The following is a 14,502-nucleotide window of genomic DNA, read 5'->3' on the forward strand; positions in this document are numbered from 1 at the left end:
GCGGAACTCAATTTTGGAGAAGCTCTGGTATTTTGGTAGGTGGGGCCAGATGCAAAGGGAGGGGCCAAAATCCCCCCAATACCAGCATGTTTTCACTTAACCTCTTACTGCCTGTAACTAAGCCTTAGGAGAGCCATTTCAATGGGGTGGGGTGGGGTGGGGTGAGAAAGAAATCATGCAAAACTCAAGAAACCACCAAATGGTCAGCGGTTAGGGGAAAGAGCATGGGGTGAAGGCTGTATTTTAATGTTTGCTTGCATTTATACATCACCTTTCTACCAAGACATTCAAGGCTGTCTATGAATGTCACTGAATACTAGTCACGGGGGGGGGGGGGGGGTTGGTCATTGCCTTCAAACACTGCTTGTGGACTTTTTAGAAGTACTTTTGTTGGCTAAGGTGGGAAACAGGGTGCCAAACTAATGGATCTTTGTTGTGTCCCAGTCCTTGTGTTATTAGATCTTGAGATTGGTGCAGGGATACAAGATGACCAGATAAGGTATGTTTCCCCCTTACAATGCTCATACACAGGTGGTCAGGCGAGTAAAAGTGACACGTGGGAGACAGCAAAGTTCCTGAAAAGGTACAAATCCTCCCTTCTCCACATCCAGCCAAGTGAAACGGTCTCTTTTATCTCAACAATATAGGCAGGGCTGTGTGTATTCCACATTTCTATGATATAGCAGAGTTTGGATGCAGAATTCCATTCTGAGAATTTTATGTATTTATGTATGTATGTATGTATTTATTTAAGGCAAGCGTCTAGTCCTTATGGATACAAAGATGTGCTTGGGAATGCCTCCTGAAACCTCATTCTGGAAATGGGCAGAAATCCAAAGGTCAAAGCTTCAGTGGCTTGCACTAACTCCTTCCCTCCCTCCTTGCCTTGCAAGTAAGAACAGAATGATGCAAAAAATGACACACATGCAAATGTACTTCATTTGCATACCTGATTCAAGTCATGGAACTCAGCTTTCATTGGTGCAGGTTTATTTATTTATTTTCAGTGCAGATTACACACAGCCCTGGGAATAACAAGGAAAAATAAACACAACCCGTGTGTGTGTGTGTGTGTGTGTGTGTGTGCGCGCACGCGCGCGCGTGTGTATGTATTTAATTACAGGAATATATCTCCTGTAATTAAATTCTAAAATCAGGAAAGAAAAACCCAATTGATTGCGGCCATTTCCTTCCCCACCCCGCTTTCCCTGACTGGGAGAAAGTGACAGTCACTCTTTACTGAGAGAGGTTGAGTCATTCCCCCACCCCAACATTCCCTCAAAAAAATATCCCTGACACATCTGGGTAATGTTACCACATGGCTTGGCTTGCAGCTTTTAAAGCTTAAAAATGTACATCCAGGCATTCAACATACAAATATTTACAAATGTACAAAACAAAATCCGAAATGTAAACCAAAATGTGCTAGAATCCAAAATGAACAGTGTAAAAGAAATGAAAAGGTGAGGGGGGGGGAGAGAATATCTAACAACAAATCAACCCCAAATACATTGATGCAAAAGGGGGGGGGGATACAAAAATTTAAGTGTCCTTTTCTGAAATGGAGTTCAATCTGTCATGGAACAAATTGCTGGATCCACAAGACAATGAGTTGTTGGGGGTTTTCAGCAGAGGAAAGAAAGACTGTCCCATTTGACACATGACCAAATCACACGAACTACCAGAAAGGCCAAGGGAATGTGTTAAAATGTCCCCAATCAGTTGCGCATATTCCTTTGAAGCATCTTCTGCTTCTTTGTCCCTGGGTGCACCCACACTTTCCATTTCAGCCTTTCAGAAATACAAAAGAAACCTTTTCTCTCTCTTTTTCCTTTTTGGATGAGAATCCCAACTGAAGGCTTAAAAGTAAATAAACCTTTACCAGGAGAAATGAAACTGGCAGTGATTGGCCTGGGAGAGATTTTGACTGATAGGCCTGAAGGTATTTGATTGTCCTCTGCAAGTGACCACTCACTAGACTTCCCCACCTTTGGTGGATGCAACTAAAAACCTTGTGGAAACTATCTAGGTCTTGTCTAAGTCCAAAGGGTGTGTGTACGTGTGTGTAGTGTAAAAGAAGGAAGCAAAGGCGTTAAGTGCTATTTCCTATTTATAACACAATGAGAAAGAAACTTGAAACAATCTGAAACACATACTGGAGATCAGTTTTGAATAGCACCCCGTAGTGCAGCTAGGTAAGTATAGATCTTGGATTTAATGGAGCGGCCATGTGTATCTCTTTCAGTTGTGAGGCACACAACGAACATTTATCTTCTCCAGCTCCGCTCCCACCCCCGAGATTATGTGCTCTACAACTGCTTCTACATTCCTTTTGTGTCAGAGCAAGACCAAAACAAAATCTCAACAATAGTTTGCCAACCCTGATTTTTTTTTTTTTAAGAAATATTCTGAGCATGTGCAGCTTCACATTTTAAACTCAACTTAATTCATAGCACCATCATGACTACAGGAATAAAATGGAGCTGGCTTCTGCTGCCCTCATCACCAGCAGTTCCCTGGGTGGTCATTGGGAGAGCACCCCATCATAACGCCTAATCAGAGTTTTTCTTTTTCTGCTCTTTCAATCCACCTTTATCAATCTGCTTTATTTCAGTCTGGAGCCAAACAATGGCTCTTGTGGGATTCATGTGGGAAACACAGATGAGTTCTTGTGTATGTCATGCTGAAGGTCTGAGACGAAAGCCACCGTCCTGTTCCTCAAAGCTACATAATCTAATGCAGGGGTGGGTAACTCCGGGCAATTGGGGGCGGGGATTCCCCCTCAGACACACCATGGGTCCCACTGTCACCGCTGAGAACGGGTGGGTGGGTGTTCAAAGCCGCAGTTTGCCACTATGGTGGCTTGAGATGGACAATCTTAGCTTAAAAACAAGGTCAATTTTTCCATTGCTACTATGGAGGCTTAGAATTGACAAATTTAGCTTGTTTTCATCCATTCGAAGTCTCCATAGTGGTTTTCTGCCAAATTTTGGCAGCCAACAGCGACCTTAAAAAAAAATCCCATTAAAAATAAAATAGGTGTGTGTCGGGGGGGCAATGGGGGCTGCACTGGTGAGTCAGGGGCCATATGTGGACCACGGTCCACGTGTTTCCTACCCCTGCTCTAATCTGTTCATAGCCCACCTGAGTCAAAGCTGATTTATGCTACCATCTTGTGTGTGTGTTTTCAATCCATGACAACTGCAACTGAAAAGCCTATTTGCACTGACATGTTAGATTCCTGGTTACCAGTCCTAGACCCAGAGATGATGCTCCTGTACCTTCAAGAGTTATATAGCGGGGAGAATGTCACTTTTGTGGCTTTTCCCCTTTGGGTACTGCAGTGATGGGAGAAACCATACCAGGTTTATTGGTCCTTTCAATGAAACTCTTTTTAAGTATTAAAGAACCCTCTCCGGGTCAGGTGCTTGATTGGGATTTGGGTGTGCAAAGGAGCACTTAGACAACTGCTTTACCATGCCAAGTACAGAATAAAGAACAGGATGGTGGAGTAGGAAGAGAGGGGTAGTCCACCAAGAATGGAAAATAAGCCCCTGATTCCAAATTTGTTGCATGCAAGTGAATCCCACTGATTTCAATATAACTGTGTGTGTGTGTGTGTGTTTTGGCAGAAGAGTTTTCTTAGAATTGAGACTTACATTTCCTTGACCACTTTGGAATTACCGCCCCAGAGGCCCCAATAAGAGATTCTGGAAAATTGCTCCATACTTTCTTGCTTCCTGTACAATGGAAATTAGTCAAGGCCACCATATCAACGAGGAAAATCCTGCTCCGAGAGACGTTAATTAAATGTATGTGAAATTGAAAGGGTAAAAAACAAACAAAAAAACTAAACATCTTAACCATGGAGAGTGCAAGCTGAAAAAGATACCAAGAAGACTTCTTATTTCAAAATGGCAGTGTCTCCAATACTTTCAGCACCGGCTCAGGCTAGGATGGAAGGCATGCCGGATATCCTTTTCTTCCACAAGAGGGTAGGAGGCACTCCTTCTAAATACAGTTCCGTAAACAATTCTGAGGAACCACAACTGAAGCTGATGGAGCAGACTTCCCCAACCTGGCACCTTCCAGATATGTTGGGACTACAACTCCCATCACCCACCACCTGCATGCCCTGCTTGCTGGGGACGATAAAAGTTGCAGTCCAACATATCTGGAGGGCGCCAGGTTGGGGAAAGTTTGCAGTGGACCAATGAACCTTAATCTCTCCTTTTAATAATTTATGGGGGGTGAGCGGATGTCAGCGGGGAGCCCTGCCAGACTTTTGGGGCCCCGGCAGCTGCGTAAGGATGATGCCAGTCCCAGCTGAAAGTATGTGTGAGGGAGGGGACACTGACATTCCCCTGACACGGAGGAGTCCTATGAACATATGTTAGTGCGCTGATATGTCAGTGTGCACATGAGTCCCCTTCGCCGCAACTCCCTTGTGCATGCTTTCAGGATGCAACTGGGGAGGGGATGGGAATTCATAGAGTCGGAAGGTGGCTCAAAGGTCATCCAGTCCAGCCCTCTGCCAAAGCAAGATATCTGCCACCTCAGCATCCCTAACAGGCCACCATCCAGCCTCTACTTCAAAACCTGCAGATCGAACTCCTCTTAAAAGGGCAGTTGCAGGGGCCAGCTGAAAAGCTGGACACCTAAACAAAGTTGCACGTTCAGGTCAATCCATGTGCTGTACAGTTCCCCCTACATCATGAAGATCAGCGGTGAAAATCACCAGGTGAAGCTAGGGATGGAGTACCGCAGCAAGCAGGCAACGTGGTGCCCTCAAGGAGTTTTGGACTACAAGTCCCATAACCCATCATTGGCCATGATGGCTGGGGGTAATGGGAGCTGTAGTCCAAAGCATCCCAGAGGGCACCAGCTTGCCTATCTCTGGAGTGCTGGCTTAAGTTTTAGCAGCAGCATGCAACTACTGCCATGCCCGTATTAGTTTTCCAGCCACCCCTGTGCACATTTACTCAGTAGGAAATGTCAGTGAGCTCAATGGGCTTTATTTCTGAGCAGGTATGATTAGGATAGCACAACTCAATTTCATATTGTTGTTGTTGTTTTAATAAGATTGTGTTCTTAGCATGTTGGTGTTCTGAGACATGAGGGCAGTGCTTAATGCTTAAAAGTTTTGCGGGGGCAGGGGTCTGCATGGGAGATCTACCATTGGTCCTGGGTTGGCTGTGTGCCTTAATTTCTAGGGCAGAAATAGATATTGCAAAAAGGGAAAGGTGGGGTTTCCCAGTGCTATGTTTCCTTTATCGTGGTAATGCTGGGAAGGTGGTTTCAGGAGAGAGACAACAGATAGGAAGCAGAGCTGTTTGTAGACACAGACACACGTGCACAGAGTGGTGCAGCTAGGGAATTTTAGACCCTGGCCTTAATCGTCTTGTGGGGACCCCTTTTGATGGCCATGTATGTTACTTCAGTTGTGAAGGACACAACTAACATGTCTCTTCCCCCTGCCCTTCAACCGCTATTCTGTGCTTTAAAACTGCTTCTACATTACAATGAAACTTTTTGCCAGCCCTGATTAAAAACACACTCTCTCTCTGAGCAGGTGCAGTTTTGCATTTTAACCTCACTCAGATCATAACAACATCATGACTACAGGAATAAAATGGAGTTGTCTTCTGCCCTTGCTGCTCTCTGGGTGGTAATTTGCTGCACTGCTGCAAACACACACACACACACACACACAGAAAGTGGGACAACAAAGGTCCTAATCCATATCAGTGGCAATTCCTGTTAGTTGACTCATTAGAGAACAAGCTCTAGTTAGCAACGGAGAGGAAAGTCCTGGTTTCTTAGCACATGATCCTGAGAAGCGCATAAGCAACTTTCAATAAGGCCACGTGGTTGAATGCTGAGGTTTGCCACATGGCCGATTGCAGCAGCACCTACAAAACACCCCCTTTCCATACAGTGGGCACAGAAGCTGCCCCAAGGTGTCAGCACGAGCTGCCCTGTTCTGGGAAGAGGAGACCGTCGGCCTTGCAGAGGGACCGCATAACATTCTCGTCCTGCATCTCTAGCATCAGAGACAACATCAGAGCTCCCCTGGCCTTCCAATGGAGACTTCTCCCCTTTTAAAAATCCCTGCATGGGGTGTGAATGTGGAATTTCGGGAAGCAAACTGGTCAGGGGAGAAAGGTTTAATCCTCCTGTGTTGGTGCATGCTGGTCTTAATCCAAATTGTGGCCATGCACTCTTACTCTAAAGTAAAAAAAAAAGTTAATTGCTGCTGCACAGTTAACATTATGTGTAGTTTGATGTTTACCGTCCATGCACAGTAGCCCAGCTCGGAATTGCTTGCTTTGCCAGAATATTGTTTTGCAGCTGGCGGTGAATCACTCCAAAATAGAAGTGGCAGCAAGAGTGCAACTCCTGTGCCTAAAGCTAACCACTGCAAAGCTGGCCTGGAGGGCCTCCCTGCAATCTCAGGCAGCAAGTCCTTCCTGCCTGAAGGCCAGATCTGTTTCTCTGCTAAAAACTCAAAGAAGTTTTTATGTTTTATGTTTTCAGTTTTCACCACACGGGGCAGCTATATACGGACTGAGCAGCTGCACACAGATTTAGCTCCTGATAGCTTCCTTATGTAAAACAAAACATAACTCCCCACACGCAGAAAACCAGCACATCTAGAATTAAGGTTTTCTGCTTGCAGGGGAGTGTTGTTGTTGCTTTTTAATACAAAGGAGCATGTCATCGTCTACCTGCAATCTGAAATGGTGCAGTCTATTCTGTCATTTATTATCACTTCATTCTGTTGCATAAGGGACTGGAAACAAAGCCCTATGAGGAGAGATGAAAGAACTGGGCATGTTTAGGCTTGAGAAGAGAAGACTGAGGGGAGATAGGATAGTGCTCTTCAAGTACTTGAAAGGTTGTCACAGAGAGGAAGGCCAGGATCTCTTTTCGATCATCCCAGAGTGCAGGACACGGAAGAATGAGCTCAAGTTAAAGGAAGCCAGATTCCGGCTGAACATCAGGAAGAACTTCCTGACTGTTAGAGCAATATGACAATGGAACCAATTAGCTAGGGAGGTGGTGGGCTCTGCCACACTTGAGGCATTTAAGATGAAGCTGGTCAGCCATCTGTCAGGAATGCTTTGACTTAGATTCCTGCATTGAGCAGGGGGTTGGACTCGATGGTCTTATTGTTCAGTCGTTCAGTCGTGTCCGACTCTTCGTGACCCCATGGACCATAGCACGCCAGGCCTTCCTGTCCTGCGCTCTCTCCCGGAGCGTGCTCAAGTTCATATTCATTGCATCCGTGATGCTATCTAGCCATCTCATCCTCTGCCGTCCCCTTCTCCTTTTGCCTTCAGTCTTTCCCAGCATCAGGGTCTTTTCCAGGGAGTTTTCTCTTCGCATTAGGTGGCCAAAATATTGGAGCTTCACCTTCAGTATCTGTCCTTCCAATGAGCACTCAGGGTTGATTTCCTTTAGGATGGACTGATTTGACCTCCTTGCAGTCCAGGGGACTCGTAAGAGTCTTCTCCAGCACCACAGTTCGAAAGCATCAATTCTTCGGCGCTCAGCCTTCCTTATAGTCCAGCTCTCACAGCCATACATTACTACTGGGAAAACCATAGCTTTGATTAGACGGACCTTTGTCAGCAAGGTGATGTCTCTGCTTCTTACTATGCTGTCTAGGTTTGCCATAGCTTTCCTCCCCAGGAGCAAGCGTCTTTTAATTTCATGGCTACAGTCACCGTCTGCGGTGATCTTGGAGCCCAAGAAAGTAAAATCTGTCACTGCTTCCATTTCTTCCCCTTCTATATGCCAGGAAGTGATGGGGCCAGATGCCATGATCTTAGTTTTTCTAATGTTGAGTTTCAAACCAGCTTTTGCACTCTCCTCTTTCACCCTCAACAAGAGGCTCTTTAGATCCTCTTCGCTTTCTGCCATTAGGGTGGTATCGTCTGCATATCGGAGGTTGTTGATAATTCTCCCAGCAATCTTAATTCCGAACTCTGATTCATCCAACCCGGCATTTCTCATGATGTACTCTGCATATAAGTTAAATAAGCAGGGTGACAATATGCAGCCTTGTCGTACTCCTTTCCCAATTTTGAACCAATCGGTTGTTCCATGTCTGGTTCTTACTGTTGCTTCTTGACCCTCGTACAGGTTTCTCAGGAGACAGGTAAGGTGGTCTGGTACTCCCATCACTTTAAGAATTTGCCACAGTTTGTTGTGATCCACACAATCAAAGGCTTTAGCGTAGTCAATGAAGCAGAAATAGACGTTTTTCTGGAATTCTCTTGCTTTCTCCATGATGCAGCGAATGTTGGCGATTTGATCTCTAGTTCCTCTGCCTCTTCTAAACCCAGCTTGTACTTCCGGTAGTTCTCGGTTCGCATACTGCTGAAGCCTAGCTTGTAGGATTTTGAGCATCACCTTGCTGGCATGTGAAATGAGCGCAATTGTGCGGTAGTTTGAACACTCTTTGGCGTTGCCCTTCTTTGGAATTGGAATGTAAACTGACCTTTTCCAGTCTTGTGGCCACTGTTGAGTGTTCCAGATTTGTTGGCATATTGAATGCAGCACTTTAACAGCATCATCTTTTAGGATTTTAAATAGCTCGGCTGGAATACTGTCATCTCCGCTAGCTTTGTTGTTACTAATGCTTCCTAAGGCCCACTTGACTTCACTCTCTAGGATGTCCGGCTCAAGTTCAGTGACCACACTATCATGGCTATCAGGGACATTCAGATCTTTCCTGTAAAGTTCTTCTGTGTATTCTTGCCACCTCTTCTTAATCTCATCTGCTTCTGTTAGGTCCCTGCCTTCTTTGTCCTTTATCATGCCCGTCTTTGCACAAAACGTTCCCTTGAGATCTCCAATTTTCTTGAAGAGATCTCTAGTCTTTCCCATTCTGTTGTTTTCCTCGATTTCTTTGCATTGTTCATTTAAGAAGGCCTTCTTGTCTCTCCTTGCTATTCTCTGGAACTCTGCATTCAGTTGGATATATCTTCCCCTTTCTCCCTTGCTTTTCGCTATAAGATGGTCTTATAGGCCCCTTCTAACCCTACTATTCTATGATTATATTTACAGCAGGCCTTGCTTCTGAGGAAACAGTCAGGATTGGGCTGTTGGGCTCAATCAGTCAATCAATCAATCAATCAATCAATCAAATCAATCACACACCACTTAGAGTGCAATCCTATGCATGTTTACACAGAAGAAAAGTCCTACAACTCCCAGAATTCCCCAGTCAGTATGAATGGCTGGGGAATTCTGGGAGTTATATGACTTTTTTCTGCCTAAACATACATAGGATTGCACCCTTAATTCATTGGCATTCAACTGGCAGGTTGAGTCGACTCATATACTGAGGCTGCAGCATATGAGCAAGTCTCCGCTCACAGTGCTTGCCTGCTTTGAGAGACAGAGAGACAGAAGAAGAAGGAGTGGGGGAAGAAAGAAAAGGAAATAAAATAAAAAAGCAAGTGGATAGATCTAAATAAGCTATACATAATAAAGATTTAAAGAGATGATAGCTAGGGAAAAATTAAAACCAGGATCTTCAGCATTGCAGGTTGTAGTGAAAGGGGAGTTCTTGGTCTGGAAACACTGACCGCCCCCAGCCCCTGACTTTTTCCAATCTGATGTACAATTCACAACTACTTACAGCTAGGAGTGGACGGATCAAACTATTTTCAGTCTGTGTCAATTTCACATGCGTTCGTTTGTAAGTCTGTTCCGTTTCTGCGTCCATCTGTGGGTTTGGGTTTGTTTGTTTATAAAAAAAATCCACATGGAAATTTGTACGCATTCAGTGGTAAAAATGCTCATTTTTCTAGGTGTTTTTTATCATGTGGAAAAATGCATTTTTATATGAATTTCATTGTAAAAGATGCATTTTGATACTTTTTAAAGCCAAAAATCGCATCGCAAAATTCAGAGAAGTTTGGAATCAGGATAACCAATTCCCGATCCACACATTAGTTCGGGAGGCACAAATCAAATTGGTTCACAGACTGAACAAAATCCTTGCGCATCCCTACTCTTAGCATTGTGCTCCCTCCACCCTTTTCCATGCTGATCCGCTACACTCGGTAATCCCACTGGAGTCTCTAAAGCAGCTTTCACCAACCTGGTGCCCTCTAGAACTTTTGGACTTCAACTCCCATCAAGTCCAGCCAGCTTGGCCAATGGTGAGGAATGCTGGAAGCTGCAGTCCAAACCATCTGGAGGGTACCACGTTGGGGGAAGGCTGCTCTAAAGGGAAGCTGGGGAACCTCCAACTGCTTGTCAGCCCTCTTAGCCCTCCCTGCTCCTGGCCAGGTCAACCTGAGGGCCAAATTCCATTTCAGAGAAGCTCTTGGGGGCTGCATGGTAGTGGTGGGCGGAGCCAGAGGCAAAAGGGGTGGGGCCCCAAACACCAGCATCTTTTAGCTTAGTGCTCTTATGGCCAGTAACTAAGCCTTAGGAGAGGTGTTTCAACCTTTTAGAATGGGAAAACCATCCAATGATTGGTGATCGAGAGAAAAGGGGTGGGACCAAGGGAAGGGGCACGGCCATCTGGAGATGGCCAGATGGGACCCCAAGCGGGCTGGATTTGGAACCATGGGCCTGAGGCTTTTCCAGCCTTGGCTTTGAGGGTATGTGGTAGCATGGATTCCCAGCAACCCTGGGTGAACCAAAAACAGCTAATAATTTAATGCACACACACTTGTGGGTGTGCCTCAGCCTTCCTAGTCTCAAGCTCCACCAAGACCTCTGCAATAGCAGGAAGTCTGCTGCCTCTGAGATGCTATTCTCCCACAATTGCTCTCTCTCTCTCCTCCACCTCCCCCCCACTTTTTAGGCCCCACTTGGCACCTTCAAGCCATCTCCATGGAACAGAAAAAGCCCTCCCCTATCAGGCACGCTCCCCAGCCAATCTTACATTAAAGTCAGGGCTGGGGTGGTGCCGCTGAGACAGAGAGAAGTGGGGGGCAGGAGAGAGCCATGGAGGTTCACCGTGCGATCACCGTGCGGACAAAAAAGAAAGAAGATCCTGGCAAAGAGTAACAGCCCGGGCTCTGGGTAAGCGAGTCCAACAGGAGTCCCGACGACGGCCACAATCCGCATCAGTACCAGGAGGCGGCAAGGGGTTCCTAGCCGGCTGCTGCCCCGGCTGTCCTGAAGATCTGAAGGCTGTGCTCTCCAGGCTCCTCGCCAGTGACAGGGCCCGGTGCAGGACAGGGACGTCTCAATGTCAGCATCATGCCTAAGGCAACCCTGAGAAGGCAAAGGACAAGTGGTGGCTCCAGAGGGCCTCCAGGCCGGGGGTCAGGAGGGAGCCTGCGCCGTGGGCCGAGCCGGCGAGGGAGCTGCTGACAGGTTGGAGTGTGCGTTGGCGCTGATGGTGAAGTCACTTGGCTGTGGGGGAGATGCAGAGATGGAGACACGTGAGCAGAGGCGGCCAGCACACAGAGGGAAAGCCCTGGTGGCACACGGACATGGCCAGGGGTGGCTGTGCCAATAACACTGGTGGAAGGCATCCCAGAATGCCAAGGAATGCTGGATGGGTCTCCAACGGGAGGGGAGCCCTTCCCACCGCTATCGTCTTGGACTTAGGTATGCAGCACATAGTGCGTTGCGAAGTTGGCTCCAATCAGGGCTCCCTGTATCCAAGGCTAAAATTGGGGAGGGACTGTAGCTCAGTGGTAAAGCACATGCTTTGCATGCAGAACGTTCCAGGTTCCATCCCCAGCATCTCCAATTAAAAAGATCTTGGGTCGCAGGTGATGGAAAAGAACCTGGCTGGAGACTGTGGTACACCACTGCCAATCAAAGTAGCCCAGATCTTCAGGCCTGGGGCCGAAATCTGACCAGCCCACACATTTTCTGGTTTTGTTTTTTGATGAGAACTAGAAATCTTTAACTAGAAACCATTTTGATGAAACTAGAAACCGCTCCAGTAGAGGGTGGAGAGGGGCTGTGGCAGGGACAGGAAGGAAGGAAGGAAGGAAGGAAGGAAGGAAGGAAGGAAGGAAGGAGTGAGAACCCAGAGTGTCTTACGTTACGTCGGAAGAGCCGCTGCAGGAGGCTGCGCTTGGGTGGGTCGGGGAGCTGCTTCCAGTCCAGGTCCGGGGATCGGGTGCCGTTTGGTCCGAAGGTGTTGAGATCTTTAAAGCACTCAGTCTCAATCATCTAGAGAACGGGAAGAAGAAGATGTGGCTGGTGTGTGCTTGTGGGGGAAGAAACAGTGCACCCTCATGCCAGACCCCGTAAGCCTGGTGGGGACTGTAGGCGGGAGGTGGCCAAAGGAAACAGCGCGATCTCCCGAGGCATTCTTGGGTCAGGATTAGCCATAGAAGTCCACTGCAGAGATGGGTGCCTCTGCCAGGAACAGATCAACTGACTGTACCCAAAAGGTTCCAAAAGCCATAAGAACATAAGAAGAGCCAAGGTGGGCCAAACCCAAGTGTCCAAGGAGGCGGGGATACAGAGGTTCCCCAAATGCACTTTACATTGCAGAATTTGCACAGAACTAGACCTACAACACAGTCCTCCCATGACATTGTTGTCTTCTGTCACCTGTACTATGTATTATTTTATTTATTACATTTATATCCCGCCTTTTTTCCTCTTGCAAGGAACCCAAGGCAGCATACATAATCCTCCTCCTCTCCAGTTTAGCCTCACAACAACAACAACAACCCTGTGATGTAGGCTGGGCTGAGAGTCTGTGACTGGCCCAAAGCCACCCAGTGAGCTTCTATGGCCGAGTGAGGACTAGAACCCGGATCTCCCATCTCCTAGTCCAACACTCTAGCCACTACACCACACTGGCGTAATTTCAAATTTCAGCCTCTTACCACTTACCATTTTCTTTCTGGAAGAAACAACAATGTGGGGCATAAAATATTCCTGGAATCTGTTGATTTTTGCCATCAGGGTGTCTTCGTGTCTCCCAAACCAAGCAACGTTTGGGGGATATAAAATGTCCCCATGGATTCTTCCAAAGAAAAATGGTCCAGGGAAGCAGGTTTAAGTATTCTGGGTTGTCAGTAGCTTGGCACAAACAGTGGGATTTCACTGGGGCACACTTACCTCACCAGAGACAGATTTGTTACAGGGTTAGAAAAATACCATACAAGACAAAAAACATTAATCCTTAGTAGTAATAGATGTTTACCTAAAGTTTTATCTTGACAGTTTATGATACTTTTCTAATATTCTGAGTTTAAAATATACTTTTTTCTGACACCACAGATACATTTCTGGTTTTGGGACATTTTACAATCCCAGGATAGATTAGAAAATGATTTGGGGTAGTAAAATATCCCCACAAACACGTTAGTGTATATTTTTTTACGAGTTTGGGATGAGGGATTTATTATGAGTCACCGTGGTGTAGCGGTCAGCGTGTTGGTCTGGTACTCAGGAGCTCGAGGTCTAGTCCTCTCTCAGCCATGAAGTTCACTGGGAGAATTTGGGCCAGTCACTGACTTGCCGCCTAACCTACCTCACAGGGTTGTTGTGAGGATAAAATGGAGAGGAGGAGGGCCATGTAAGCCGCCTTGGGTTCCTTGCAAGAGGAAAGAAGGCGGGATATAAATGTAACAAATAAATAAATAACAAGTCGTCTCGGGCAGCCCAAACCAGGGCTCCCCAACAACGTGTTGCAGAGTATTGATCCAGAGACACATGGATATGTGTAGTTGAATCTCAGTTACAGAACATGGGTTCTGGACACAGGACATATTCAGATGTCATGCAGTTTAGCATGATGAGAATGAGCTATGAGCCTTGGGCTCATGTGCTCCCCTTCCCCCTCCAGTGTGAATACAGGGATGGCTGAACTCACCCGCTGTTGCCTCATGCATTGGTTGCCAGACCCCTGCCGGTCACATGACCCTGCTCAGCATGTGGCGTGAGCCGCTGGGCAGTCCACGGGCACCCAACAAGCAGCATCCTGCTTACCCGCGAGCTGCCATTTTACAGAAAACCGCGGGCAGGCTTTTTACATAAATGGCCATTTTGCGCAAAATGGCGGCCGTAAATGGCACCATTTACGCAACACTGCAGACGTAAATGGTTTTACCAGTGGTTTTCTGCAAAATGGCAGCTTGCAGGTAAGTGGGGATCCCTGAGCACGGGGGTCTGCGGACTGGTGTCTGGAGGGCCAAGTGGGAAGATATCCGCTGGACCCCAGCCCCTTCCTGGACTTCCGTGATACTCCTATGAAAAGAGTTTGAAAGCTTTTGCTTCTGGTTTAGATTAACAGCAGCTTGTTGGGCTGTCCAAATCCCATGAACTGTGGTTAATCTTAACTGTGCTTTGTTTGAAACAAATCAACATCAAACCATGGGTTGTGGAGTTGGCTCATTTCAACAAACTCTAGTTAAGGTTAACCACAGTTTAGGGTTTGGACATGCTAAACTGGGGTTAATTGAAATAGGAAATGAAAGCTTCCGAACTCCAACTCACCACTGAGCCAAAGGAGAAGTGGGGAAGGCGGAGCTCAAGCTTGCTGTGGCTCATTTT

General features: G+C 46.6%; 1 protein-coding gene across 1 annotated transcript in view; it reads right to left on the reverse strand.

The window, feature by feature from the left end:
• Positions 1-8,625: 8,625 nt before the first annotated feature.
• Positions 8,626-14,502, reverse strand: part of LOC146340620 (G protein-coupled receptor kinase 5-like) — a 129,940-nt gene continuing 124,063 nt past the window's right edge. Inside the window, exons 15-16 of the mRNA XM_084803916.1 lie at positions 12,031-12,162; positions 8,626-11,388 (exon numbers count right to left, since the gene is read on the reverse strand). Of these exons, the coding sequence (XP_084660042.1) occupies positions 11,299-11,388; positions 12,031-12,162 (222 nt within the window). The 3' untranslated portion in view covers positions 8,626-11,298. The remainder of the gene's footprint in view (positions 11,389-12,030; positions 12,163-14,502) is intronic.

The sequence above is a fragment of the Heloderma suspectum genome, chromosome 6, assembly GCF_057233095.1.
Source record: "Heloderma suspectum isolate Gila_16-S chromosome 6, 16-S_ref, whole genome shotgun sequence".
Lineage (NCBI taxonomy): Eukaryota > Metazoa > Chordata > Lepidosauria > Squamata > Helodermatidae > Heloderma > Heloderma suspectum.